Genomic DNA, 26,640 nt, shown 5'->3' with positions numbered 1-26,640 from the left:
AGAAGAAGCCCCAGGATCAGCTACCTGGTTTAGAGTGAAAAGACCCCTGTCTTTTAAATCTGTGACCAATCCCTGAGATAGGGTAAATCCCTCTGAACAACCTATCCAAGGATCTTGCCCCAATCGGACCTGTGTTCCATCTCCCACAAGCCATGCCAAACCTTTCTCTATGATGTTAACAGATGCAACCACTGCTTTCCATACCACCGAGGAGTTTTTGGATGACTTTTGCGGCAGTCTAATCCAATCTAGCGTTGTCAATGGATCTATATATTTCCTTTTAATCACAACAGTCCACAAATTTTCCGTAGTAATGATCCTCCAAGCCAACTTTGCTGCAAGTGATTGGAAGAAGCAAGCAAGGTTTTTTATGCCCCATCCTCCCCACTCTTTAGGGCGAGCTATTTTGTCCCAAGCGATCCACGGGGTAACTTTCTCCGATTTAGACCCCGCCCACAGAAAACCGCTGCATAATTTCTCAATAGAGTTTAGGATTCCTTTGGGCACCCATGACAGACTAGCCCAGTAGACTGGGATTGCCATCAGAACTGATTTGATTAACACAAGCCTACCTGCCCGAGAGAGCCACTTGTGGCTCCAATGTTTTAGTTTCAATTCCAATTTGGTAAGGATCCACTGCCAATATTTTATCCTATAATTATCTGGTTTCAGATAGAACCCCAGATATTTGAATGAATCCTCCAATGATTTAATTTCAAAATTCAAAACCATCGCCACTCTGCGCTCCTCCTCTCTAGTCATACCTGAGCAAGTAAGAGTAGATTTTCTCCCATTTATGCATAGGCCAGTAGCTTTCAGAAAGAGGTCCAAGATCCTCTTGAGCGTCCTACAGTCCTCGAGACTGCCATTGCTGAAGAGGATTATATCATCCACGAAGAGGAGGTGAGTGACCCAGAAATTTGCAGCAACTTCGATTCCTTTCAGAGCTCCTTGTCTTTTAGCTTCTTGGATCAAATGACTAATGCCATCTGCTACCAGCAAAAACAAAAGGGGAGAGAGCAGACAGCCTTGGCGCAGGCCACGTTTAGGACTAAAGAAGCTGGAGGCTACTCCGTTAATCAGGACTGCTATGGATGAAGATGAAACACAGCTCATAATCCATCTAACAGATTCAAATCTGAAGCCCAGATGAGTTAACAGAAGTCTAAGGTATAGCCAGCAAATTCTGTCATAGGCCTTCGATAAATCTATTTTCACCACAACTCCTTTTTTCTTTCCAACTTTAAGACTGTGAAGCGTTTCTTGAGCAACTCCCACAGCTTCATGGATTTGCCTGCCATCTAAAAAACCAAACTGCTCCGGAGAAACATTTTTAGAAAGGAACGGTTTTAGCCTGACAGCAATGATTTTGGCAATAATTTTGTAAACACATGTACACAAAGAAATAGGCCTGAAATCGCCAAAGGAACCAGGAAAATCTGATTTGGGAATGAGAGTTAAAAATGTAGCATTAAAGGGTTGAAAGATAGAACCTGAACTCCTGGATTCTTCCACTACATCCACTAACTCATCTCCAATGAAATCAAAGAAATGCTGAAAGAATTCCACGGTCCAGCCATCCGGACCGGGGCTTTTATCCTTTTGCATTGATTTAAGGACGCTTTCAACCTCCGCTTTAGAAATAGGTGCCATAAGAGAGTCATTGTCTTCCTCCTCAACAAAACGTGGGAAAATCTGGGCAACCCTTATAACTTCTGCAATTGATGCTTCGTCTGGAGCTTTAAAGAGGTGTTTGAAATAATTAACCCCCTCATTAGCCAGTTCTTCGAAGGAAAGTGCTAATTCACCATTTGCTTTCTTCATTTCCCAGATTGTGTTTGAGTTTTTCCTCCCTTTGGCATAATTCTGAAAAAACTTAGAGTTTTCATCCCCTGCCTGTAACCAGATCGCTCTGCTTTTAAGGCGCCAGCTTTGCTCCCTGATCTGAAGAATTCTCCTTCTTTCCATCTCCAGCTCCTGAATTCTCTTTCGAGACTCACCTGTACCATAGCCAAAACTTTCTGGGTCTTCAAGGAGGGCAAGTTCGGAATTAACAGCTTGCATTGATTCTTCTTCCTTCTGCTTCTTTTGAGAGGCCCAGAGTTTGGAGGCAGCCTTCATCCTTGATAAGTTTTCCATAAAAAGCTGACTGCGATTCTCATTTTCATTGTCAGCAGCTTTCCTCCAAGTATTGTGAAAGAGACTAGAATATGATGCATCCAAAAGCCAAGAGGAGTTAAATTTAAAAGGAATACCTGGCTTGGAAAGATCTCCCTTCACTTCCAGGAAAACCGGAAAGTGATCTGAGAGACCTCCTTCTCCAACCCAATGCCTGAACGCCTGTAATTTCTCAGCCAGCATATCACTTATCAAAAAGCGATCTAATTTCTTCCCGATCCAGTCATCTCCTATTCTGCGGTTCCTCCAAGTAGGACGCAATTTTGAAGGGGCAACATCCACCAGGGGTGACGAGGCCAGTTTCTGATGGAAGAAAGCAGATAGGGGATCAGCTCTGGCATTGGCCCCCCAAGATTCAGTAAGGCCCAGAGAAAAGTTTAAGTCTCCACCAATGATAAGATTTGGATGCGCCAAAAAAGACTTAGCGAAGAAAGAGTTCCAGAATTTCTCCCGCTCCGAAATAGGACCATAGATATTGAGAAAAAGGAAGGGAATACAGAGTTCGATGGAGTAAAGTTCCACCGCCAGAACGTTTTCTGTCCCCCAGGAGGATATTTCACGCGCCACCTTCACATTAAACCCCAAAACCACACCTCCTGAGTGACCATTTGCATCCATTGCATGAAAACTCCAACCCGGCAGAAGCTTATGAAGACAGCCTATAATTTCATCTCCTTTCCCCAGAGTTTCTTGAAGAAAAAGAATATCAGGCTTGTTGGACCTGACCAGATCCTTCAGAGCTAGTTTTTTGGGAATACTAGCCAAACCCCTGCAGTTATAGGATAAAATGATCATCTAAAAATCTCAGGGGGTGTTTGCTTTGCTCTAAGCACCCCTGGCAGGGACAACTGCTTCCCTCCAGCAATATCAATAATTGCCTTCAACTTTGCCTTTGACATATCTGATTTCCTCCCTCTTAGCTTCCTCAAACCTGTGGACACCTCATCCGTTGCCAAACCTCCAACTACCGGAACTTTCCCTTTCCTGGTGGCTAAGGGTCTTAGATTGTAATGAGGTTCAAGGCCTCCATCTCCCACAGGCGTAGAGACGAGAGTAGGCGCAGAAGAAACCGTCATAATAACACTATCGGATGGGCCTGGTCCCATCCCTAGGTCTGGCATATCATTTGAGAGTTGGCACAACAGACCCACCTCGCCACAACAAGACACATGCATCGCTCTTGACAAGTAAGGGGAGGAGGACTAAGGGATTATGGGACAAGCCTGGTTCGATTTATCCAATACCGGGCTTGCTGAGAGGCCGACTGTAGAGATCTGAGATGATACACACGCACTAGCTGTCACCTCAGGCTGCACATTTTCATTTCCCCCCATGTGCTCCAGACCTAGCTCCTGAACGCTAACCAAATCTTCAGCCTCCATGGGCTGAACCTCTTCCTTCTGAGAGATTATCTCTTTGTTCCCTTTTTCCTTTAAATTAATCTCATTTTTCCTCTGCCTTCGACGACGGCGATGGCCAAGAGGGCATTCCCGAGCCAGATGTCCGTAAACTAGACATCGATGGCATCTGAAAGGAAGATTTTCGTAGTCCAGAGTCTGGATAAACTCTAGGCCTCGATACTTCAGAAGCATAGCATCTGCCAGACCTTCCTTGGGATTTAAACTTACCAAAAGGCGGGCAGCGCTCCAGTCATGAGTATGTAAATAAGATTTATCTGAATCAAGAAACTTACCCAGCGTATTACCGATTGAGGAGAAGGCTGAGTCTGTCCAGAGATGAATAGGAAGACCCATTAGTTTAACCCAAACTGGAAACTCCTCTGTTTTTTCTTTCTGGGCATCAAAAAGAGGCGACCATTTCCTGAATAAGATAGGTCTCTTTCCTAGGCTCCATTGCTTTGCCAACACCCATTCGGCATGCTCCTTCTGTCCAAACCTTATACGGAACCAACCTCTGTCAAGCATCTTAATCTCTTCAGGTTGTCCCGGAGCTTCTTTCCATTCAGCCAGAGCCCATTGCTATATGAAGGCCACCGAGAACTTCCTTCCACGAACTCTGCCCACTAGGAGAGTTTCAGAGGCTTCCAACGCCCGGTCTATGTGGATATCGACGCCAAAAACACAGCTGGGTCTCTCCTCCTTTTTCTTGAAGATTTTGGATTTCTTCCTCTTTCCTCTCACTTCCTCCATCTTGCCTTCTCCCTCTGCTACCTCCAACGAATCAGGACTCCTTTCAGGCTGGAGGTAGTTGCCTTCATTTAGCACCTCGGCCATCCTAGAAACCCCACCCTCCAATGCTGAAAGACGGCTTTGGATTTGTCCCTCTTTCCCTGAAATGTTCAAATCCTTTCCCATCTCTTCTTTAGTTGAGGGCCGAGCAGAGCTTGGAAACATTCCTTTCCACATTATATTCCCCCAGACCTCCGATCAATGGCATCTTCCTTTACTCCTGTTTCCGCTGCCTGTTCCAAACTTGCTGCCTTCCCTGACTGCTTCGGAAAGAAATATTGAAGGTTCTCCTCGGACTCTTCAAGTCCCCAACAGACGAGGAGGTCTTCAGGCGAGGGATCAATGTCCAGCGATTCCTTTCCACAAAGCCACTCCCGCACTGCGCCTGCCCCGGACTCCATGCATGCCAAAAGAAAAAAACAAAAGCTAAAGTCTCCTGCAACTTCGGGCCCACAGCCTGCTGCTCCCCAAGCTCAGCCATGCCGCCAAGGTCTGCGCGGGAAATCTGTTCAAAAAAACCCTGATCTTCCATGGCCGTGTTCTTGCTGGGACAGTCGTCTACCTAGTTTGTGTTGCAAATTCCTTTATTTCTTAGCTAGATTAGCTAATTAGATAGATTTTCATTTCTATTTATGTTTTGCAAATAAATATTTGGATTCACTGTCATTTTAGTTCTTGAACTTTCATATGTCCTTCATTGCAAAAGTTTGGATTCCCTATATAGGTTAGGCACTAAAGGTTGGAGAACAAAAGTGTTTTTTAAAGAATTGCAAAATTATTTGATGCATTTAATGCAAACAATGTACTATAATTAGATGATACAAAGTGCTCTTGAAAACATAATCCTAGTGATCAAACAAACCTTTGTAGTCCTTTAATTTTTATCGTCATTGAATTTTATTGTCAGTGGGCTTTCAAGAGCCGATAGTCATCAAATCTCTTGAGGTGTGAATCGCTTTTAAAGTGCAATATAACATTTTTCATTGTTTAAATTGCATTCTTGATTGTGTACATGAATTGATGCCTTGAAAATTTCCTTGAGCATTTGGATTGTGTAGAATACACAACTTGAACTTACAATTCACATAAATGTTTGCTAGATTTCAAATGACTAAAAAATATACCTAAAAAGGGGCAAAAATGTAGAATAGTGAAAGTACTTAAAATGTTTTAATCATAATTTTTTTATTGAAATATTTTAATTATAACTCAATTTCTTTTTTAATGCTACGCATTAATTTAATATTAAGAATTGAAATAACTACATTTTTTTTCTTTCTACATTGAAATATAGAAAGACATTTACTAGATGTATGATATTGAAATAAATTAATTAATATGGATATTTAAATATAGGTTACCTATATATATTGCACATTAACATCTAAATATTTTATTTTTGGTTGAGAGTGAGAATAAAATTTTCTCACATGTTTTAAGTTTTTAATGCCAATAACAAACTAGGCAATCCATATGTTTATTGATGTTTTATATTGCATTTAATTAAAAATTAGGAGCTAGGTGTATTATTTTTGTTTTTAATTATATTTGACATTGCTTTTTATTTAAAACTATTTCACTTTTATTTTAAAAGAGACATATGCCAATTTAAAGCAGACCAAGAAATGAATTACAAGTCTTCGTCAAATTAAGGTGTGAAATTCATCTTAAAACTAGAAAATTGAAATATATATAGATAGATATATTTCTTTTATATATTAGTAAATTTTTATAAAAATTTATTTAAATAATTTTTCTAAATTAATTATTAATAAAAATCACAACATTAACGATAATTAATTTTTTAAATAATACTAACATTTATAAATAAAAAAATCCGATTATTAAAAATAAATAAATAAATCCCTAATTTAGTAACCATCCATCAGTGAGTGAAGGCTTTTAAATTAAAATAAAGGAAAGGTTGCCCACACCTCTCAACTTTGGGTGTGGCAATCAAATTTTACAAAAATATATCCTTGATTTTCACTGTACGGCGGATGACGAAGGTGATACGAAATATAATTGATATAAAATGTTTGAGTACAACACATGCCTCCGCCCCCGTTAAGCATAATTCGAATTGCATCATCAACCATTTCAGTGTGTTGGTTGCTTTGCACAAGTGGGAGTCCCAAAGTAAGACCTTCGGGAGATTAGTGCGACGGACACCGGCAAGTCATGCACGTGGGCGGGCGAGCGCATGAGCGCGCGGACAAAATGTGCAACGGGTTGCGACAATATGTGACGTTATATGCGACGATATGCAAAACACTTATGCGACTAAGTGTTGAGCGTACTACATATATATGCGATGTTAAGAAGTGTGCAAGCCGACTTGTAAATAAAGCTTGTGGGCGCATGGTTAGTGGTTTGGGGGTCGGCCAAGGGGCTGCACACCCCATGTAAACCCACGCTAGTTTGTGTATATATGAGTGGAGCCTTGAGAGCTCATTCCAACAATCGACTTCTCATCATCTCTACGCATAAGAGAAGGGGTAAAACTGCGCAAGTGTGATAGGAACTGCGCATAGCTCATGCGCACTATCTAGGTGCGGTTTTGGAGTTATCTTGTGCCGGTTGAGGTGTGGGCAAGCGTGCCCGGAGTTCGGTGTATGTGCAGATTTGTGCAGGACTTGGTGAAGAGGATTTAAGTGGCTCGGGTGAGCACTTCTCTTTGTGCAAGGGTGCACATGTATTGTAAAAGGCAGGGTTGCCTCTCGGTTGTAATATTTGGCTAAGTGTAGACTTGGTTTGGCAAGGCACACTTGTACATTGTAAAACTGATATTCTTAATATATTGTCGGGCAGACTCACATTACGGGGAGTTGCCCCTCCCCTTTATACTTGTTGCAATTGTTATTGTTCTTGGTATAATTGCATGATGATAATGAATGAGTATGGGCTTCATTAAGTATAAAGGATAATTGCATTTTACTTGGTTGCGAAACACAAGCTAAGTATGTTAATGTGAAAGTAGGCGTAGTCCACGAATGTTAGTATTGGTGAAAAGAAAGCGTTCGGTGGTGCCGCACCTTGCTACAAGCGGTTGGAAGACTACCGCAGGTGTAGGGGCGTGACACCCAGGGTCGCTATAGTTGGGTACGTTGAATTTAATCACATGCCTCGCGAGTCGAGCTCCCTTTTGGCCAGCGCGGACGGCGCAGGGACAATGACAGATGTAAGACGCTTTTTGATAGTTTGATGACAATGACAGATGTAGGTAACATACCATTGCCTCGCGTTTGCAAAAGTTTCCGATGATAATTCCGATAATGGATGTCAACATCCGTCTCTATAAACGGACAAGGAGAGGTTGGACCAAACAGCCACGTAAGTAGGTTATGAGAATCTGCAATCGGGATAAGGGTTGCCCATCTCAGCTGAGAGGTTAGGAATAATACACTTTAGGAAGGAGAAATGTCAGCCTGAGAGCCCATTGTCCCCAGGACCAAGAGATGGGAAACTTATTCATCCGTTTATGTGAAGTTTGACATCTCGGCCCGAAGATAAAGGGGTTCTTGGCATATTGCAATGAGGCAAGCGGAGATTCATATACCGAAGGACAAATATAGTTCTCGTCACTGTCACTTGACCGTGAAGTCATGGAGCCTAGGCATGAGAGTTATTCTAGCACGGTCAAATAGAAAAGGTTCCAAAAGGTTTGACGGCTCAGAAGTCCAATGCAGTAATGGATATTAAGAACCTCTTTCATCTACCTTTGGTCATGACACATGTTCACATGCAAAGAAGGGTTGAACGATTAAGGGCTTGAGTATAGTCACAATTTGCGTCTGAAGGTCGGATTGTAGTTAAGGAGAACAGTGAAGAGGAGATTGAAGCGCAGACCAGTACAAAAGTAAACGAGGAATATGGGCCAAAAGAGATTATTGCAGGAGGGGATATCACATCAAAATGGGAGGTCCTATAAGTTGATGGATGTTGTTGAGAATGTAGTAGACAAGATCTGTCCACAACATGGCCAGTGATGCGTGAGCTTAGTGTTTGTACAATAGCTTGGTTACAAAAATGGAGATCCATACCAAATAATTTAAGATCTCTATTTGAATGCCCCAAAATTTCTTCTCAAATCCAAGACCAACTCAATTATGCTGATATTTAAGCTATTAATGCATATCAATATCTCAGGCCCAGTGAGCCATACTAAATTTATGTGATTGAACAACAATTTTGTTCTAAGAAGAATGCACAATGTTGTAGGACCATGAGCTTTGTGTGAATGATAAAAGACCTTACATCGAGCTCTTTGTAACAAGTAAGAAAAACATAGGAATGGAATGTGAGACAAGGGGAAATGCAACACGGTCTTTGTGAGTGTGTGTGAGAGAAATCTATAGAGAAAGGCTTAGAGAGCCTGTGAAGAAGAGAAGGTCATGTATCGCTAATCATGTAAACTTTATGACGGTTGAGTGCATGTGTGTAACATTGCTAAAGAGGGATGAGAACTATTTTCATTGCTGAATAGACTTAGGATAAGTGATGTTGTGTTCGTGTCGCTTAGGAGAATATAGGGTTGAGTGCTATTAGAGGTTGTGTTAACACCAAGAGAACAGAGAAGAGAACAAGAAAAAAGAGGTTTCGCATCATGCTTAGTAATAGTCATTACAATGAATAGCAAGTTCCTCGTGGATGGTAAGGTGGTGCGTAGATAATAGGAAGTCAATGCTTTTATCATAGTGGGTGTTAAAAAAATCTAAGAAGTGTGTTTTTGGTAAGCTGATCAAGTGTTTGGAAAACAGAAAATTGGTGCTTCTTACTAGTGAGTGCTATAAAAACACATAAGGGAGTTTGTGCTTTCTGCTAGTTGGTGCTAGCAAAATAATTTAATAGAGTTTGTGTTTCATGTGAGTGAGTTCTCATGAAACATGATGTAATCTGAGTAGAGGATTTATTTTTGTATGATACTAAAACAATATTTGTGATTTTTCCATTTATTAGTTTCCACATTAATTCTCTGTGTTCATATGTCTATGTGCTCCTGATGTTGTTGTGATGTTCATGTATTGATTTTTTATGGTGTTTACATAATTTGTTGATGGTTACACACATGAATGGTTGCTAGGTGAAAAAAGAAATGTAAATGGGAAGTCATTGTAGAATTATCCTAATACTGATTCAGCCCCCTCTTTGTATTAATATATTTTCCAACAAGGAAATGATTTGTAAACTCGTTCCTCAAGAGACCGAGATAATTGAGGATGAGGTTTGTTGTGAGAGAGATTGTACTCCTGAGCATCATGTCAATGTGGGGTGAAAGATTGGATTCCAAACTCTATCACCTTCTCCTTTCATGCTTCTCAAGATATATGCAGGCTACCAATATTTACTAGCATAAAAAAAGTAGTTCTAGGTTGTGTCCTCACTCAAAATAACAACACAAAACAAGAAACCAGCATAAGATTTTCATAAATGGAGAAAAACTTGAAGGGATTGTTCATAATCTAGACATAATTATCAAAAGTGTAATTAACCTGTCTCGCTCCTTCTAGGGGAATCACTCTCATCGCACTCCAAATCCAACTAACCCAGATCAATAACCTTTATGCATCATTGGTTTTGGACATCAAATTTTATAATTCCCTCTATTCATCCAAACTATGGCATGCCAGTTCTTGTTACTTTCAGTTTATGTATAACTTTTTCTGTCTATAATATGCTCTATTTAGAAATACTGATTCACCCCCTCCCACTATAAATATTTTTTCCAACAAAGAAATGACTCGTAAACTCATTCATCAAGAAATCCAGATAATTGAGGATGAGACCTCTTATGAGAGGCATTGTACTCCTAAGCATCATGTCAACATGGGCCCTAGTTATTGGATTCCAAACATTATCACTTTCACCCATTCATGCTTATCAAGGTATATGCAGACTATCAATATTAACTAGCAAAAAAAAATACTTCTAGATTGTGTTTTCACCAACAATAGCAACACAAAAAAACCAACATAAAATTTACATAAATAGAAGAATAAATAGAAGAAAAATTTGAAGAGATTATTCATAATGTAGGCATAATTATAAAAAATAATAAACTTTGCTCACTCCTTCTAAGGGAATCACTCTTAACACACTCCAAAACGAAATAACCCATATCAATAAAATAAACGAAAATTTTGAAGAGATTATTCATAATCTAGTGATAATTATTAAAAAGGTAATAAACTTTGCTCACTCCTTTTAGGGGAATCACTCTTAGCACACTCCAAAACGAAATAACCCATATCAATAATCTTTATGCATCACTGGTCTTGGACAGTAAATTTTATAATTCCCTCTGCTCATCCAAACTATGTTATGCCAATTCTGGTTCGTTTCCGTTTATATACCACTTTTAAAATCTATAATATGCTTTATTTAAAAGGGGTTTCTGTAACCTAAAGACTCCAAAATCATAGCTTCTTTAGCGTAGGCGTGTTCATTCTGAATCAGCTTTGCGCTTTCCATGATGTAGGGTTGAAAAACGAAATGTTGCGACCATGACGGTGAGGATGGTTAAACTTTATTCTTCTTTTTTAAGACAGTGGAGATTTTCATCTGTACAAGGTTTCAGGGCAACTAAATTATAAAAATGTTGATCTCTTATCAATCTTAGACTTCTCAAACTGCATTGTGCTATCCACAACGTGCCTTCCATGGCGGGACTTAATATTTTGGAAGAGAGAGTTCATTACACGTGAGATGTTTGTGAAATATCTGGGAAAGCTTGTTCACGCTTTTTAATCCAATTTTTCAGATTTGAAGGTGTTTTATGTATATTGATTTTTATGTGTGGTTATTAACCATTTAATTTGATCCTGGTTATTTTAAAATATATATTTATTTTAGAATTGGGTTTTCATAATTTTAATTTAAAATTTTAAAATATTTTTAATATGAATTATATAGATAAAATTAATATTTAATTAGAATAATTATATTTTAAATAAATAAATTAATAAAAAAATATTATATAAAATAAATTATAAATTTTTAAACCTGTGATATTTATTAACAAACTATGATATTAGACCTTAATAATGTAAAGTAAAATAATAATGTAACGAAAAAATATTTATAAATTAATGTAAAGTAAAATAATAATGTAACGAAAACTATTTATAAATTAAAACTCATGGACCATGGTTGAGAATTTTATGTTTGACCAGGAATGCTTTAGTAAACGAACACCGTTAATCAACCAAGTTTAAAATATAACTTTTCGCAAAAACAAAAATGCGCACGCCATCAATGATCAAATGTATTTTTGACGTATCAAAATTCAACGACTGTCGAGATTTTGAAAATGACCTTCCTTGTAGTTTGATGGTTGGCCCAGAGGGCGTAGCCCGCGGAAAGCACACGGAGAAATGTACTTTTGACTTATCAAAATTCAACGACTGTCCAGATTTTGAAAATGACCTTCCTTGTAGTTTGATAGTTGGCCCAGAGGGCGCGGCCCGCGGAAAGCACACGGAGAATTTCAGTTCCTCATGATTCTGCTGATTGCATACAGTGGTGTATATATAGAAATAACGGCGTTTCCATTTGGCAAGCTCTGTGGACAGCCTCCATTTTTTGTAGTAACACTGCAATATACCTATATATTTTTGAGTTATTATTTTCATCCTAGTTATCATAGAGAGTCTGAGTCTCCAAATATGGAGATACCTCAGTCGCAGGAACAAAACCATGCCCATGCTCAACTTAACGAAGTTAGCGGACAAACATCTCGACAATTTAAGGGAATCCGACTGCGAGAGTGGGGGAAGTGGGTATCAGAAATTCGGATACCAAGATCCAGGGAGAAGATCTATCTTGGCTCCTACAAAACCGCCGAGCAGGCCGCCCGAGCCTTCGACGCTGCAATGTATTGCCTGAGAGGGCCCAACGCTAAGTTCAACTTTCCCGATTCTGTGCCCTCCATTCCGTCCGCCTTTTCTCTTTCCCCTCCGCAAATCCAGGTTGCCGCTTCCAAGTATGCCTTGAACGAAATCCCTGGGACTTCGCCTTCTCTGCACAATAATACTAAAGACGACCCCTCACTTCCCTCGCAGCCGTCTTCGGTATCTGACATGGAATTGTCTAATGACGCCCAGCATAAATCGGAGGACTTGGAGTTTTGGAAATCTCTGTTTGCAGAACCAGATGGTCCTCAGTATTTGAATTTGGAAAAAATCCCATCCATTGACGAGGAATTGGCGTTGGAGCTCATTCCGATTTCGCAGGAGGAGGAGGAGGTTGACATAAGGCTGTGGAACTTTGAAGACAGCTGAGTTCCTAGTCGTTTTCAAACCTATCAGTGTCACGGCATGCATGAATTGTCGCACTATTATAATTACCACGACCATATTTACCAATATATTATTATATTAATATCATAATAATTATATAAACTCTTTAATATATATTAATTAATAATAAAAATAACTTATAATAATATTATATTATCATTATATTACTAAATAATCTAATAATATAAAATAAAAAATAACAATTATATTGTATTATTGTAATAATAATAATAATATTTGGTTAAAATATTATATTATTATAATAATATATCAATATAATTGTTATATTATCATAATAATATATTAATATTATTTTAATATTAATATAATATTTATATAATAATATATAAAAATAACCTAACTATTAATATTTATATAGTTATATTATAATAATATACAAATATAATTACCATATTATCATAATAATATAAGTAATATTAATATAATATTTATATAATAATATATAGAAATAATTTGGTTGTTAATATTTATATAGCTATTAATAATATTCGATTATAATATTATATTATTATTATAATGAACCACACTGGTTGGTTCGAAACGCGTCGACAAAAGATTGGTTATGTGATTATGCCGAAGATTATCTAACAATATACAAATATTTTTTTTGTAAGCTAGGGAGAGACCTTCTTTTTCTATTATCGCAAATTGAAATCACTACATGCTCGTGGTGATCTCAACCCGCCCCGAGGGGAAACTGGGTTTATTGACCACCTTAAGTTTTTGATAGCTATCCAAAAATAAAAGGTTCTCATTCTGTCTTTCCATGCTTTATACACATCACCCTTATGGCTATTAAAACTGTTTTTAGTCTGCATACTAGAATAACAAAAAGTCCTACAGATAACTAACTATAACTAGAAAGAGATTTTATAAAAACCTCTAATTATCATGCTTTCTCTACTGGTTCGTTGTGCCTGCCTGTTGCTCCTTCTCCTTTTTGAGACCCGATCCACTCGCTTGTAACTGCTGCTGAATTTCGTCCATCTTCTTATCCTGCATGAACAAGGTGATTTGGATGTTCCTTAGCTCCTTTTTCAGATTTGGTATCCCTTGGGATAATTCTGCCATTTCCATGGCTACTTGTTCCATAGCCTTGGCAAGCAGTCTCTTCATAACCCAGTAGACGTGAAGAGATTGTTTGTATAGTGTCATGCGACCACGCGTATTGCCCGGATCCGGGAGAAGATATTCCCAGTCCTCTAATTCCGACTCAGACTGACCCTGAATTGCCTCCTCTTCCAGCTGCTTGATAATCCTTCTGATGTTTGGATTGGTATTTTCGCAATAAGCCCTTTCAGCGAACTGCACTTTCCTGCCTATAGATTTCCTCACCCTCCTGACATTCCCTGTTACGCTGTCCTCTCTGATTCCTGCCGTTCCTCCTCTTCCTCTTCTTCCTTGCCCGCTTCTCCCTCCAGCTCCTCCTCTTCTCCTATATCCTCCCCTGCCTCGCCTTCTTCTCCCTCCTGCCGGACTTCCGCATTCCCTCCTTCCTCATGTTCCTGGTAGCCCCCTGCGTCATCTTTTCCTCTTTCCAGAACCTTGGCCCTTCCTAACCTTCCCGTCCTGCCGAAACTCTCACTCCCTGGTTCTCCTTTCTCTCTATCAGAGTCGAACATCTCAACGTCGTCCTCTGAATCATCATGGACTGAGAGAATTTCCTTCTCTGTATCCACCTCCATTATTCCTTTACCTTTTTCTTCTCGGTCCCCTCGGCCTTGGTTTCCTCCCTCTGTCTTACTCCTCGTCCATCTTCTTGAGGTCATTCTGCTCCCCTCAGCCATATTTTCCTTGCGCTCTGACTTCCTCCTCTGAATTACTGCTCTCTCTTCCAGATCCCTAATCGTCCTCCTTCTTCGTTCTGTGTTCGTCGTTGCTTTGCCAATTTTCCTCGTTCTTCTGCATGCACCTTTCCTGTTCCTTCGTTTCTGCCACCTCTTCTCGCTTATACCTCCCCTCCTCCTTCGCCTCTTGTGGACTGCCTCTCTTTTCATCTTTCTACCCATTTTCTCCATGCTATCATGTCTCTGTCTAGTCCCTGACACCCTGACAAATCTCCCCTCCTCCATCGGTATTCTACCATCTCCTCGCCTTGAGATGATATCCCTTACCACGATCCACTTGTCCTTGCTCATCATGACCTGATCACCGCCTGCTCGGTCCTGCTTGCTAACCTGCCGAGCATTTATTATCCTGTGCGCTGTCGTTCTCATCCCGATCGGGAGTTATAATATACAAATATAATAATTATTATAATAATATTATTATTTATGATAATTAATAACTATACAAATAATAGCAACTATGTTCTTATATATTTATATATTTATGATTATTATATGAATTTTATTATAATAATATAAAACCTATGATTAATACTATAAACCCGAGGAATTTATATCATAAACCTAATGGATTATAAACCTAAAGAATCTATATTAAACCCTATCAATAATATTATATGCTAAGAATTTGAACCCTTAGATTAATAAACCCAAGGGATTGATAATATAAACCCAAGGAACTAATAACAACAAGGGATTAATACTAAAAACCTAAAAAACCTAAGGGATTAATAGTATAACCCAAGGTATATAAAACTAATGTAGGGATACCCCACACATACCCACAATATGCATAACAATGCATAAACACATTAGTCCTAGGTATTTAACTCTCAAAGGAGTCAAAACATCACCCACAAATGGTTAAGGCCTTGTTTTATCAGCTCCTTTATATCAGAACTCAATCACCCAGCTAAAACCTCCTATCAATACTTTAATCAACCTTTGAGCCTTCATATAATACTTTATTGAAGTCTTTCATTAAACCTTCCTATCGACGCCTTAAAACCCTTCATAACCTTTGTTTATGACTCTTAACCCCATATATATATCATTTTCCTTTATGAACCATTTGTTATATATAATCAACACATGAAAACCCTTTATCGTCACCATTTCCCTTATAACCCATTTACAAAGGAAAATACATTCAAACCATACATTTTCCGCTTTTGGTACAGTATTGGCACACTTAACAAGGATCGCCTTTATTGCTATTGCAACTTTCCACTCCCATGGTCATTTTAACACATGAATACATCTCCTCCGATATGTGATTAACATAATGGACATCAATTCATATAATCCGCGCTTAATAAATCTTCGGGTCCACTCTTATCGCATACCGAATACTCTTTACCCTGATCAAAATACACTATCGGCGGTTATTCCATGAAAAATACGCTGACAAGCAAAATGCATTATTGGTGAGGTTATTCCATAAGAAATGGAATAACACTATCAACACTTTACTATTGTGATTCCATTTGACTTGCCGATGCGATTACCGATCAAATCTGGGCCATTGATCTGGACTCTCGATCTGATGGTCCATGATGCATCACATTATCACAATCGGTCTTTTCAATGGTCAGACCCCATTCACTCCAAAGCACCGATTCGACCAAAATTCCAGACCTGATAAGGGTATAGGGAAACTTTTATAAGTTTTCAAGTCCGTTTTATGGATCCGCTAAGTGTTTTTGCATGATTTCTTAGTGTAAACTGGAATTCTTTACCTTTGATGGATTCTTGTCTACACTAAAAAATCACGCAAAAACCCTTAGCGGATCCGTAAAGCGCACTTGAAAGCTTATAAAAGTTGCCCTATACCCTTATCGAGTCTAGAAGTTTGGTCGGATCGGTGCTTTCGAGTGAATGGGGTCCGACCATTGAAAAGACCAATTGCGATGATGCGATGCATCGTGGACTGTTGGATTGAGAGTCTAGATCGATGGTCCAGATGCAATCAGCGATCGCATATTGGGGAGGTCAAGGACTAACAGTTTATGAATGTTGTGATAGCACGATGTGGCAGAACGCCAATACGCCGATAGCGATAAATCAACGATTGGAGGAATCAAAGTCGAGTGTTGGCAATCAGAGCTGTGGAAAATGTTATGCTCCTATACCAATAGGTGTCATATTTCATGATTGACTGATGAAATGCCAAATATGTTCATCCTTTCCATGCTACAAAGGTTCCATATTTTCAAAAAATCAAAAATTAAAAAATGAAAAGAGGGTGTGCCCTAAAAGAAAAATCAAAGGGCAAAAAGAATGAATTGGTCAAAAAGAAAGAAAATGAACCCCAAAGGAAAGACCAGGAAAGTGTGCTAGCCCAAAATGCCACTACTATCCTATTTTTTGCAAAGAAGTTCAATATGTGCAATCAGTGACTTCTGTCACAGTTGATGGATGGCCAAACAGCTTAATCTTGGCCAGTCCATGTTTAAATTTCTTGTTTTAGAGATAGAGAGTGAATTCTGTCCAAACAGTTCAAGCTTGGTAGATAAGTAGTTAGGCAGAGAAGCAAAGGAGCTCAACAGTTAAATCTGAGCCCCTGGAAGAAATAAGGGCAGACTTAGATAGGATTGCAGCTAAAAGAAAAGAAGAAAGTAAGGGTTTTCTAGTTCAAATGCACCCAAGGAAAAAGGAAGAAAAAATGTTAGGTGTATTAGGCTGGGTAGGCAGTTTTGATGTTGCTGAAGCAGGTTTGTGAGCAATTTTGTCCTTTGAAAATGATTTATCTCATGGATATCATAAGTGCCATGGCAAGGTGGCTGCAAAACAGTTGAAGCATGACTAATTTCCCTCCTCATTTCTCCAAGAACATTTACTAACATCCCCACAAGGACATTGGGATCTGCTCAGTGCTCCTAGTTCACTTCATTTCATGAAAAAGACTAAGTGAAACTCTGTTTCTACTTAGGACATTGAAGCCACATTTCTTGTGTAAAAAGGTTTTTCTTCCATTTTGCTAGGTTTTCCAAATTCATAACTTGGATACCTTTCACTCCCTTAAGCCTAAGTTCCACTTTTTGACTTAGTGCTTTGTTTGAATATATTTCTCATTTTAACATATTAATTCTATTATATAGTTCCTACATAGAATTCCCCCCCCCCCAACCATATAAAAACCCCAAGAAAACTAAATATCCCGCCCTCGGCTAAATATAGCCATATACCAATGTTTATGGGGTTAATGGCTCATCCGGGGCCATTAATAACCCTGCGTGCGCATAACAGGGGGTTTATTTAACATTTGGTTAAATAAATAACCAACCCACCCAACAAACCCAAAACAAATACACCACGAAACATTACAAATTCGTTAAATATTACGGTGGGACCCCGCACCATACTCCTCCGCCAACTCCATCCACTATCGACCGTCTGATTTGGGCTTTCCCATCGGATGACCCACAGCAATATCGGAACCCCTCCGATGGCCGAAGATTAGCGCTCGGGAAAATGGCGGTTTTGCTGCCATACAAGAAACACGTGGCGCTCGCCGGGTGTTATCGCGACCCCTCTGCCCAAAACAGCTTTTGTCCAAAAGCGGTGCGGGATAATACCATTTACTGCCCCCCGCTGACGTCGTCACCCACGTCATAACCCACGTCATCCGCCACTTCACCTCCGTGTCATTTTCCACGTCATCCGCCACGTCACCCGCCATACCCCGCTACACGACAAATATTACGTCATGCTGACGTCACCCGAAAAATGCGCCAAAAGCCCGCGAAGCCAAATTTTGTTAAAAAATCCCGTTAAACTGTCGTTTTCGCTCATTTCTATTCATTGTTATTACAAAGCCGTTGCATACAAATTTACGTCCAGGAGACTACAAGAGCTCCAGTCCGCCACCCGGCCTCCATAATCTGGCATCCTGCTCTGCAAATCATTGTCCAACCTGCCATTTACTCTCGTATGCATCCCAAAAACACAGGTATTTACTCAATTGCCTCCAAACCCTGTGTATTTCCGGTTTTTTCTCTAAGTTACATCTGTAAAACCAAAAATCACACAAATTCAGTCTATAGCTCTTGAAAAATACACCCCAACCATCCCTATTTTTTCCATTTTCTGCAAACAACCTATTTTGTCCATTTTTCCACAAAAAACCCGACTTCCACAGCTAAAAACACAGTGAGAAAACATGGAAACTCCTGCGCCTGTCGCCCTCAATATTGCGCCCCTCAATGCACCACACAAAGAATTGGAATGGTTGCCCCTTGCTGATAGAGATTTCCAGATTAATGACTTAATTGGTGACAAGCCTCACCTCCAAGCTTTTTGTGAAATTAGGAATAGCTACCGTAGCAATACCGATGTCTATGGAATTTGGGAGTCCAACATGCCCATGTACTACCTCCCCTCAATAAATGTGCTCCCTGATATCATCCACTTATGCTCTGCCAATTATGACCCCACTCAAAGAGCAGTTATGGCTCCATTCGGGATTGTCTTCTTTTACATTACACCTGAATCCATAAATGAGATGCTACACTTTAAGCCATCTCAGCCTCTGGCTCCTCTTTCCATGGGATTCTTGCTTGACCAAGGTGCCAAACTGCCCAATTCAAAGATAACCAAAATAGCTCAATTATTCATGAAACCAAATTGCCAGCCCCAGCAACCTCCTCCTTATCTGCATACTTGGTTCACTGAAGCAGGAAAATTCATTGTAGACATGGTTTCCTACATCTTGGGATTTAAAACCAGTGAGTATGTTGATGAGACTACCTTAGTTTTGTTGTCCATGTTTACTCCAGGACAGCCCCCTGCTGTCAAATATGATTATGCCACCTTCATAGCTGATAAGATCCATGAGCAATTCATGAGCCTGGACAGAGAAAGAGTGTTTAAATACACATCATACATATATCATCTGCTGCTGTACAATCAACCAGATAGTTTTCAAATTCCCCTTAGAAAATTGGATCTCAAAGAAGAGCGAAGGTCAGTAATCTTATGGACCTCAGTTTTCCACCATGTTAGTGACTCCCCTTATACTTATTGTGAATTCATTGACCTGTTCATACATCCAGCCTCTTCTTTATTGATGACAACTCCTCCTGCCAGACTCTCTGGTGAAATGCAGAAAATTTTACATCTCTCAAAAGGCTACAGTATAGGTGACTGGTACTTTTACCAGAATCACACTGAGATCAGGATATATGGCTGTGAGTTGTGCCCCTATAAATTGCCAAAATATGTGCCTATGAGACTGTTTGCCCTGGAATACTTTAGGCAATTTATTAGCTCAGATTTGACTCATTTCTATGCTGCCAAGAAAAAGGCACAGCTGAAAATAAGAAATCAATTAGGCCTGTTTGTCTTCAATAAAAGGGAACCCTTGGAAGAGGCTGACAAGATTTTAGGGGAGCAACTTAAGTTGAAACAAAGCTTTTATTGGGCACCATATGAACCCGATCATTTCATAAGTTATAGAAAAGTGAAAAACAAGCTAACAACATATGTTCACCACAAGATCCCTGAAATTTAACAGTATGCTAACCAACAAGAATGGGTAGAGGGCACATTAGTTGAAGAAATTACTAAGGAAGAAAAATTGGAAAAAGCCATGAAAGAGCTTGAAAAAATGCTTGACCTGGACTCTTTTGGAAAGGTATCCTTCACGCTGCCTCAGCGCACAGGAGGTGATACATCTTTTGCTGAGACTTCTCAGCAGCCCACACAAAAAGCCAGCACAAGGTCAGAAAAGGGCAAGGAGGTAATAGGTTCAGAGCAGGACATAATGATAGACCAACCAGCTACATCAAAGGAACAAGGCCAAGGGCAGGTTCCTCCAGCTCAGACAAAGGCCCCAGAAATCCCTGCACTACAAACTCCTCTAAATGAGGAAAGAGGCAAGAAAAGGGACAGGCAAGAAGACACACCGATCAACGGTTCTGAAGAGAAACCAGGGGAGAAAAGGCAGAGATTGAACCCCTTATCAGAGGAGGAGTTTATTCAAGAGACCATAGACAGTCTAAGGGAAGAAAGAGTAGTCAGTCAGGATACATCCCCGGTCACAGAAACATCGGCCAGTTCACACAGGCAGGAGATTGGAAGACAACATAGTGTGGAATTCTCTTCTGCCAGGCCACAAAGTAGGCAAGGCTCTGACATTAAGAAGACATTTACTAAAATAAAGGCAAAGAATGAGCCAATAAGAATTCAACTTTATAATCACCTACTGAAGATGGCCCCCACAAATCAACAAAGGTTAATGTCGGCATATGACATTCAAGAAGGAAATATGATTCTTAGTCACTTTAAGCCCAAGATGCAGCAACCACAGTCAGTTGTTGATTACATCAGGACCAATCTGGAAGTATTAGCCAAAGACATTCATCCAATGGACCAAATTGAGTTGCATAAACAAACTGGAGAAATGGTATACTCCACACTGGCAGATAAGGCATTCTTGGCCCACAAATTGCAGAATTCATTAAATAATACCTTTGCCCAACTAGAGTTGGAAAAGGCTTCCTCTTTACCCAAGGATAACAGGATAAAATCCTTGGAAGAAATTATCATTGAGCTGGGACATGATCCCAAGGATGCCAAAGGCTTTAAAGAATTAATGAAAAAGAAGGAAGAAGACATTGCAACTCTCAGGAAACAGGTCAAGCTGCCCATTACTATGCATCCCCAAACCACAGAGATTGTTGAGCAAAAATCACAGGAAGATACGATGGACTTGCTAATGAAAATGAATGAGAGATTGGAAAAAAAAGAGCAGGCATTGGAGAAAGCACTACAGGAAAAGCAGGGAATGTCGACCTCCCAGCCATCTCAAATAGCTCCAATAGTTACAAGTGCTCCTCCGCCAGTTACAACAACAGTCCCTCTTACTGTCCCGACATCAACAGCACTAAGTACTTCAGCAACAACAACAACAGGTAGCAGCACTACTATGACCACTGAGGAATTGATAAAGGCTATGGAAGATCTAAGACTCCAAGTATCAGAATTAAAAGATGCTAAAGAGAAATTGGCCAAGTTGGAAATAAGTTATGACAAATCTAAAATGACTGTGGCAGAAAAAACAAGGGAGGTAAAAGCATTAGAGAATAAAGTAAAGGCATTGGAAAAGGACCTCTCTTTAGACAAGCCTCTGGGAGAAATCAGGGGCATTTTGTGGGCTAACATCAGTGAATCAATTAGTAATGAATGGAAATCAATACAGATAATTCATGAGCAGATTGATTTGGTAACAGCAGCTCAAGTAGAAATTCAAAAGGCCAGGGATTTATTAGGACACATGCCCGAACAGGCCAATAGGCTAATACAGTTTTTGAACACCCACACCAAGGAAGAGCTGGCAGCACTGGATATCAGGGACAGGACAAGCACCATCCTAACAATTAAAAGAGTTCTGACTATGAGGAACTTCATACAAAATCTGGAGAGGAAGTGCCAGGACATGCAAATGGAGATAAATGCTTTCACACAGAAGTTTACAGCTTTGGAGGAAAAGGGTCTGCCCAGTTTATTAACCAATGACTATAGACTGATGACACATGCAGACTATACTCACAGGTTGAATACATATGTGGATAATCAAGTCACAGCATCATCAAGTTCTGCAGGAGAGAAGGCACTCCCATCTGGACAAAGCCTGTATGACAATTTAGAAAATCTGTTTTTTATTGAGCATGAAGTGAGGCATATTTTCACAGTCCAGCCTACTTTCTTCAGGTACACGGATGCTGATGAAACTCTAATAAAAATGCACAGACACCAATTACCAGATGACCAGTGGTGGCAGAGTATGCTGGAAATTTTGTAGGCGGATTTCAAAGTTTTGTTTATTTTTCCCAGAACACAACAGATATCATAAAGTGGAGAAAAGAGCAGATAAAAATCGCGTTGGGCAATGGTCTATTAAAGCGCAATTAAAGCACCCAAGAAAGTAATGCCAGCAGCGCAGAATGTCATTAAAGTATCCTTTGGCCGACTCACTGAGCAAATAATCAATGCATCTCACCAACTGAGCGGCCAGCACAGCATCTCTTACTTCTGCATTCATTTCTCCCTGTTTTCAAGATCATTTACTTCTCTTATAGAGTAGGTGAAAGAAGTTATTGCAAGATATTATCTCTTTGAGATATTTTGTAAACATTTTTGTACAAATACCTCCCCAAGCTAAGTATTAGGGGTTGGTGATACCATTCTGGAACTGCGCTGTAACTTTGAGAACTCTTCTGAATAAAAGGTTGCTGGAATGCTTTGTTGTTGAACTCTCTGGTTGTGGAATTGATGGCAGAAGACTATGTTGCAGAATTCTCGAATTATTTCATGGATCAATAAGTCTTTTTAACTCATGTTTTACTGTTTCTGTGTTTTATATATCATTTATATATCATATTCTAAATTACAGAGAAAAAGAATAACTCAGAACTTACTTAACTGTACTCTGTGTTCAATCCCTATTATTTTTAAAAATGTTTTCTTCAAGACTAGCATAAGCAGGAATTCTTGATTGCTCCTGTTTCCCCTGGTTCTTACATCTTGAATATAGCTAAGGAATTCTTAACTGCTCCTTGGCAATGTTCATCCACTTTCCCTCTGTCAACCATTGGACTAATACTATAAACCCAACATTGGTAAACCCAAATGTAAATACTAGAAACACTAAATTAAACATGATTTATTTTGATGGTGAGACAATCCTTGTCACAATGCGACATTCAACCATGGTTGACCATGATTGATAATATAAACCTAAGGGAATAATAAACCCAAGGGATTAATATTATAAACCCAAATGAATAATAAACTGAAGTGATTAATTCTAAAACCCAAGGGGATTGTGAACCCAAGGTAATAATATTAAACGCAAGGGACTAATATTATAAACCCAACATTCATAAACCCAAAGATAAATATTACAAAGACCAAAATAGACATGATTTATTTTCATGGTGAGACAATATTTGTCAAAATGGGACATTCAACCATTGGACTAATATGGTAAACTCAAATATAAATATTACAAACACTAAAATAAACATGGTTTATTTTCACAGTGAGACAATCTTTGTCAAAATGTGACATTCAACCATTGGACTAATATTATAAACACAACATTGGTAAACCCAAATATAAATACTACAAACACTAAATTAAACATGATTTATTTTGATGGTTAGATAATCCTTGTCACAATGCGACATTCAAGCATGGTTGACCGTGATTGATAATATAAACCTAAGGGAATAATAAACCTAACAGATTGATACTATAAGCCCAAATGAATAATAAACCCAATGGAATAATACTAAAACCCCAAGGGATTGTGAACCCAAGGGAATAATATTAAACCCAAGGGACTAATATTATAAACCCAACATTCGTAGACCCAAATATAAATATTACAAAGACTAAAATAAACATGATTTATTTTCATGGTGAGACATGGATTAATACTAAAAGCATAAAAAAATCAAAGGATTAATATTGTAAACCCAAGGTATATAATCCCTAAGATAAATATCATAAACCCTAAAACAAGCATGGTTGATCATGTTGACCGTGATCGTTGTTCATATTGAGACAATATTTTTCAGAATGTGGCATTGGACCATGGTTGACCATGATTTTCATATAAAGAGAATCCTTGTCACAACGTGACGTTGGAGCATGGTTGACCATGGTTGATTTTCATATTGACAATCTGTGTCAGAGTGCGACGTTGGACCATGGTTAACCATAGTTGGCCATGGATGACCATGGTTGTGACAATGTGATGTTGTACTATGAGACATTCTTTTTCATACTGTAAGCATGACTATTGATGATCTTTGACTCAGATTTACCATGGTTGATTTTGATATTGAGGAAAGCTTTATCAGAATGTGACGTTAGAGCATGGTTGATAATGGTTGATGATGGTTGACGATGGATGATTTCGATATTGAGAGAATTTTTGTCACAATGTGATGTTTAACCATCGTTGATAATATAAACCTAAGCGAATAATAAACCCAAGGGATTGATATTATAAACCCAAGTGAATTATAAACCCAAGGGATTAATACTAAAACACCAAGGGGTTGTGAACCCAAGGGACTAATATTATAAACCGAGCATTCGTAAACCCAAATATAAATATTACAAAGACCAAAATAAACATGATTTAATTTCATGGTGAGACATGGATTAATACTAAAAGCATAAAAGAACCAAAGAATTAATATTGTAAACCCAAGGTATATAATCCCTAAGATAAATATCATAAACACTAAAACAAGCATGGTTGATCATGTTGACCATGATTGATGTTCATATTGACCCAATATTTTTCAGAATGTGGCATTGGACCATGGTTGACCATGATTTTCATATAAAGAGAATCCTTCTCACAACATGATGTTGGAGCATGCTTGACCATGGTTGATTTTCATATTGACAATCTATGCCAGAGTGCGATGTTGGACAATTGTTAACCATAGTTGGCCATGGATGACCATGGTTGTGACAATGTGACATTATACTATGAGACAATATTTGTGATACTGTAAGCATGACTATTGATGATCTTTGACCATGATTTACCATGGTTGATTTTGATATTGAGGTAATGTTTATCACAATGTGACATTATAGCAGGGTTGATAATGATTGACGATGGTTGACGATGGTTGATTTCGATATTGAGACAATTTTTGTCACAATGTGACATTTAACCATGGTTGAGCATGCCTGATTTTCATATTTACCATGTTTTACCATGATTGAAGGGAACATTGCTAAAGAGGGATGAGAACTATGTGCATTACTGAATAGAATTAGGGTAAGTGATGTTGTGTTTGTGTCGCTTAGGAGAATATAGGGTTGAGTGCTATTAGAGTTTGTGTTAACAACAAGAGAACAGAGAAGAGAACGAGAAAAAAGAGGTTTTGCATCATGCTTAGTAATAGTCATTACAGTGAATAGCAAGCTCCTCGTGGATGGTAAGGTGGTGCATAGATAATAGGAAGTCAATGCTTTTATCATAGTGGGTGCTAAGAAAATCTAAGAAGTGTGTTTCTGGTAAGCTAGTAAGTGTTTGGAAAATAGAAAATTGGTGCTTCTTACTAGTGAGTGCTATAAAAACACATAAGGGAGTTCGTGCCTTCAGCTAGTTGGTGCTAGCAAAATAATTTAATAGAGTTTGTGTTTCATGTGAGTGAGTTCTCATGAAACATGATGTAATCTAAGTAGCGGATTTATATTTGTATGATACTAAAACAATATTTGTGATTTTTCCATTCATTAGTTTCTACATTAATTCTCTGTGTTCATATGTGTATGTGCTCGTGATGTTGTTGTGATGTTCATGTATTGATTTTTGATGTTGTTTGCATAATTTGTTGATGGTTACACACATGAATGGTTTCCAGGTGAAAAAAGAAATGTAAATGGGAAGTCATTGTAGAATTATCCTAATACTGATTCATGCCCCTCTTTGTATTAATATTTTTTCCAACAAGGAAATGATTTGTAAACTCGTTCCTCAAGAGACGGAGATAATTGAGGATCAGGTTTGTTGTGAGAGACATGTACTCCTGAGCATCATGTCAATGTGGGGTGAGGGATTGGATTCCAAACTCTATCACTTTCTCCGTTCATGCTTCTCAAGATATATGCAGGCTACCAATATTTACTAGCATAAAAAAGTAGTTCTAGGTTGTGTCCTCACCCAAAATAACAACAAAAAACAGGAAACCAACATAATATTTTCATAAATGGGGAGAAACTTGAAGGGATTGTTCATAATCTAGACATAATTATCAAAAGTGTAATTAGCCTGTCTCACTCCTTCTAGGGGAATCACTCTCAGCACACTCCAAAGCCAACTAACCTAGATCAATAATCTTTATGCATCATTGGTCTTGGACGACAAATTTTATAATTCCCTCTGTTCATCCAAACTATGGCATGCCAATTCTTGTTACTTTCAGTTTATGTATAACTTTTTCTGTCTATAATATGCTCTATTTAGAAATACTGATTCACCCCTCCCACTATAAATATTTTTTCCAACAAAGAAATCACTCGTAAACTCGTTCATCAAGAAACCTAGATAATTGAGGATGAGACCTCTTATGA

At 38.7% G+C, this 26,640-nt stretch overlaps 1 protein-coding gene across 1 annotated transcript; it reads left to right on the top strand.

Moving 5' to 3' along the window:
* The first annotated feature begins 12,031 nt into the window (after positions 1-12,031).
* LOC149170927 (ethylene-responsive transcription factor ERF015-like) lies at positions 12,032-12,646 on the top strand. The gene has a single exon (XM_089425780.1). It carries the CDS (start codon positions 12,032-12,034, stop codon positions 12,644-12,646), a length of 615 nt encoding a protein of 204 aa, XP_089281906.1.
* The last annotated feature ends 13,994 nt before the right edge of the window (positions 12,647-26,640 follow it).

This window comes from Pinus tabuliformis, chromosome 4_2, assembly GCF_031772625.1.
Source record: "Pinus tabuliformis cultivar Carrire ecotype Pingquan chromosome 4_2, CPIR1, whole genome shotgun sequence".
NCBI classification, from domain to species: Eukaryota; Viridiplantae; Streptophyta; class Pinopsida; order Pinales; family Pinaceae; genus Pinus; species Pinus tabuliformis.
This window is presented reverse-complemented; position numbering and strand designations above follow the sequence as displayed.

Bases quoted from the DNA above. Each gene is read 5' to 3' on its own strand.
- LOC149170927 (XM_089425780.1), top strand. From the start codon at position 12,032: ATGGAGATACCTCAGTCGCAGGAACAAAACCATGCCCATGCTCAACTT.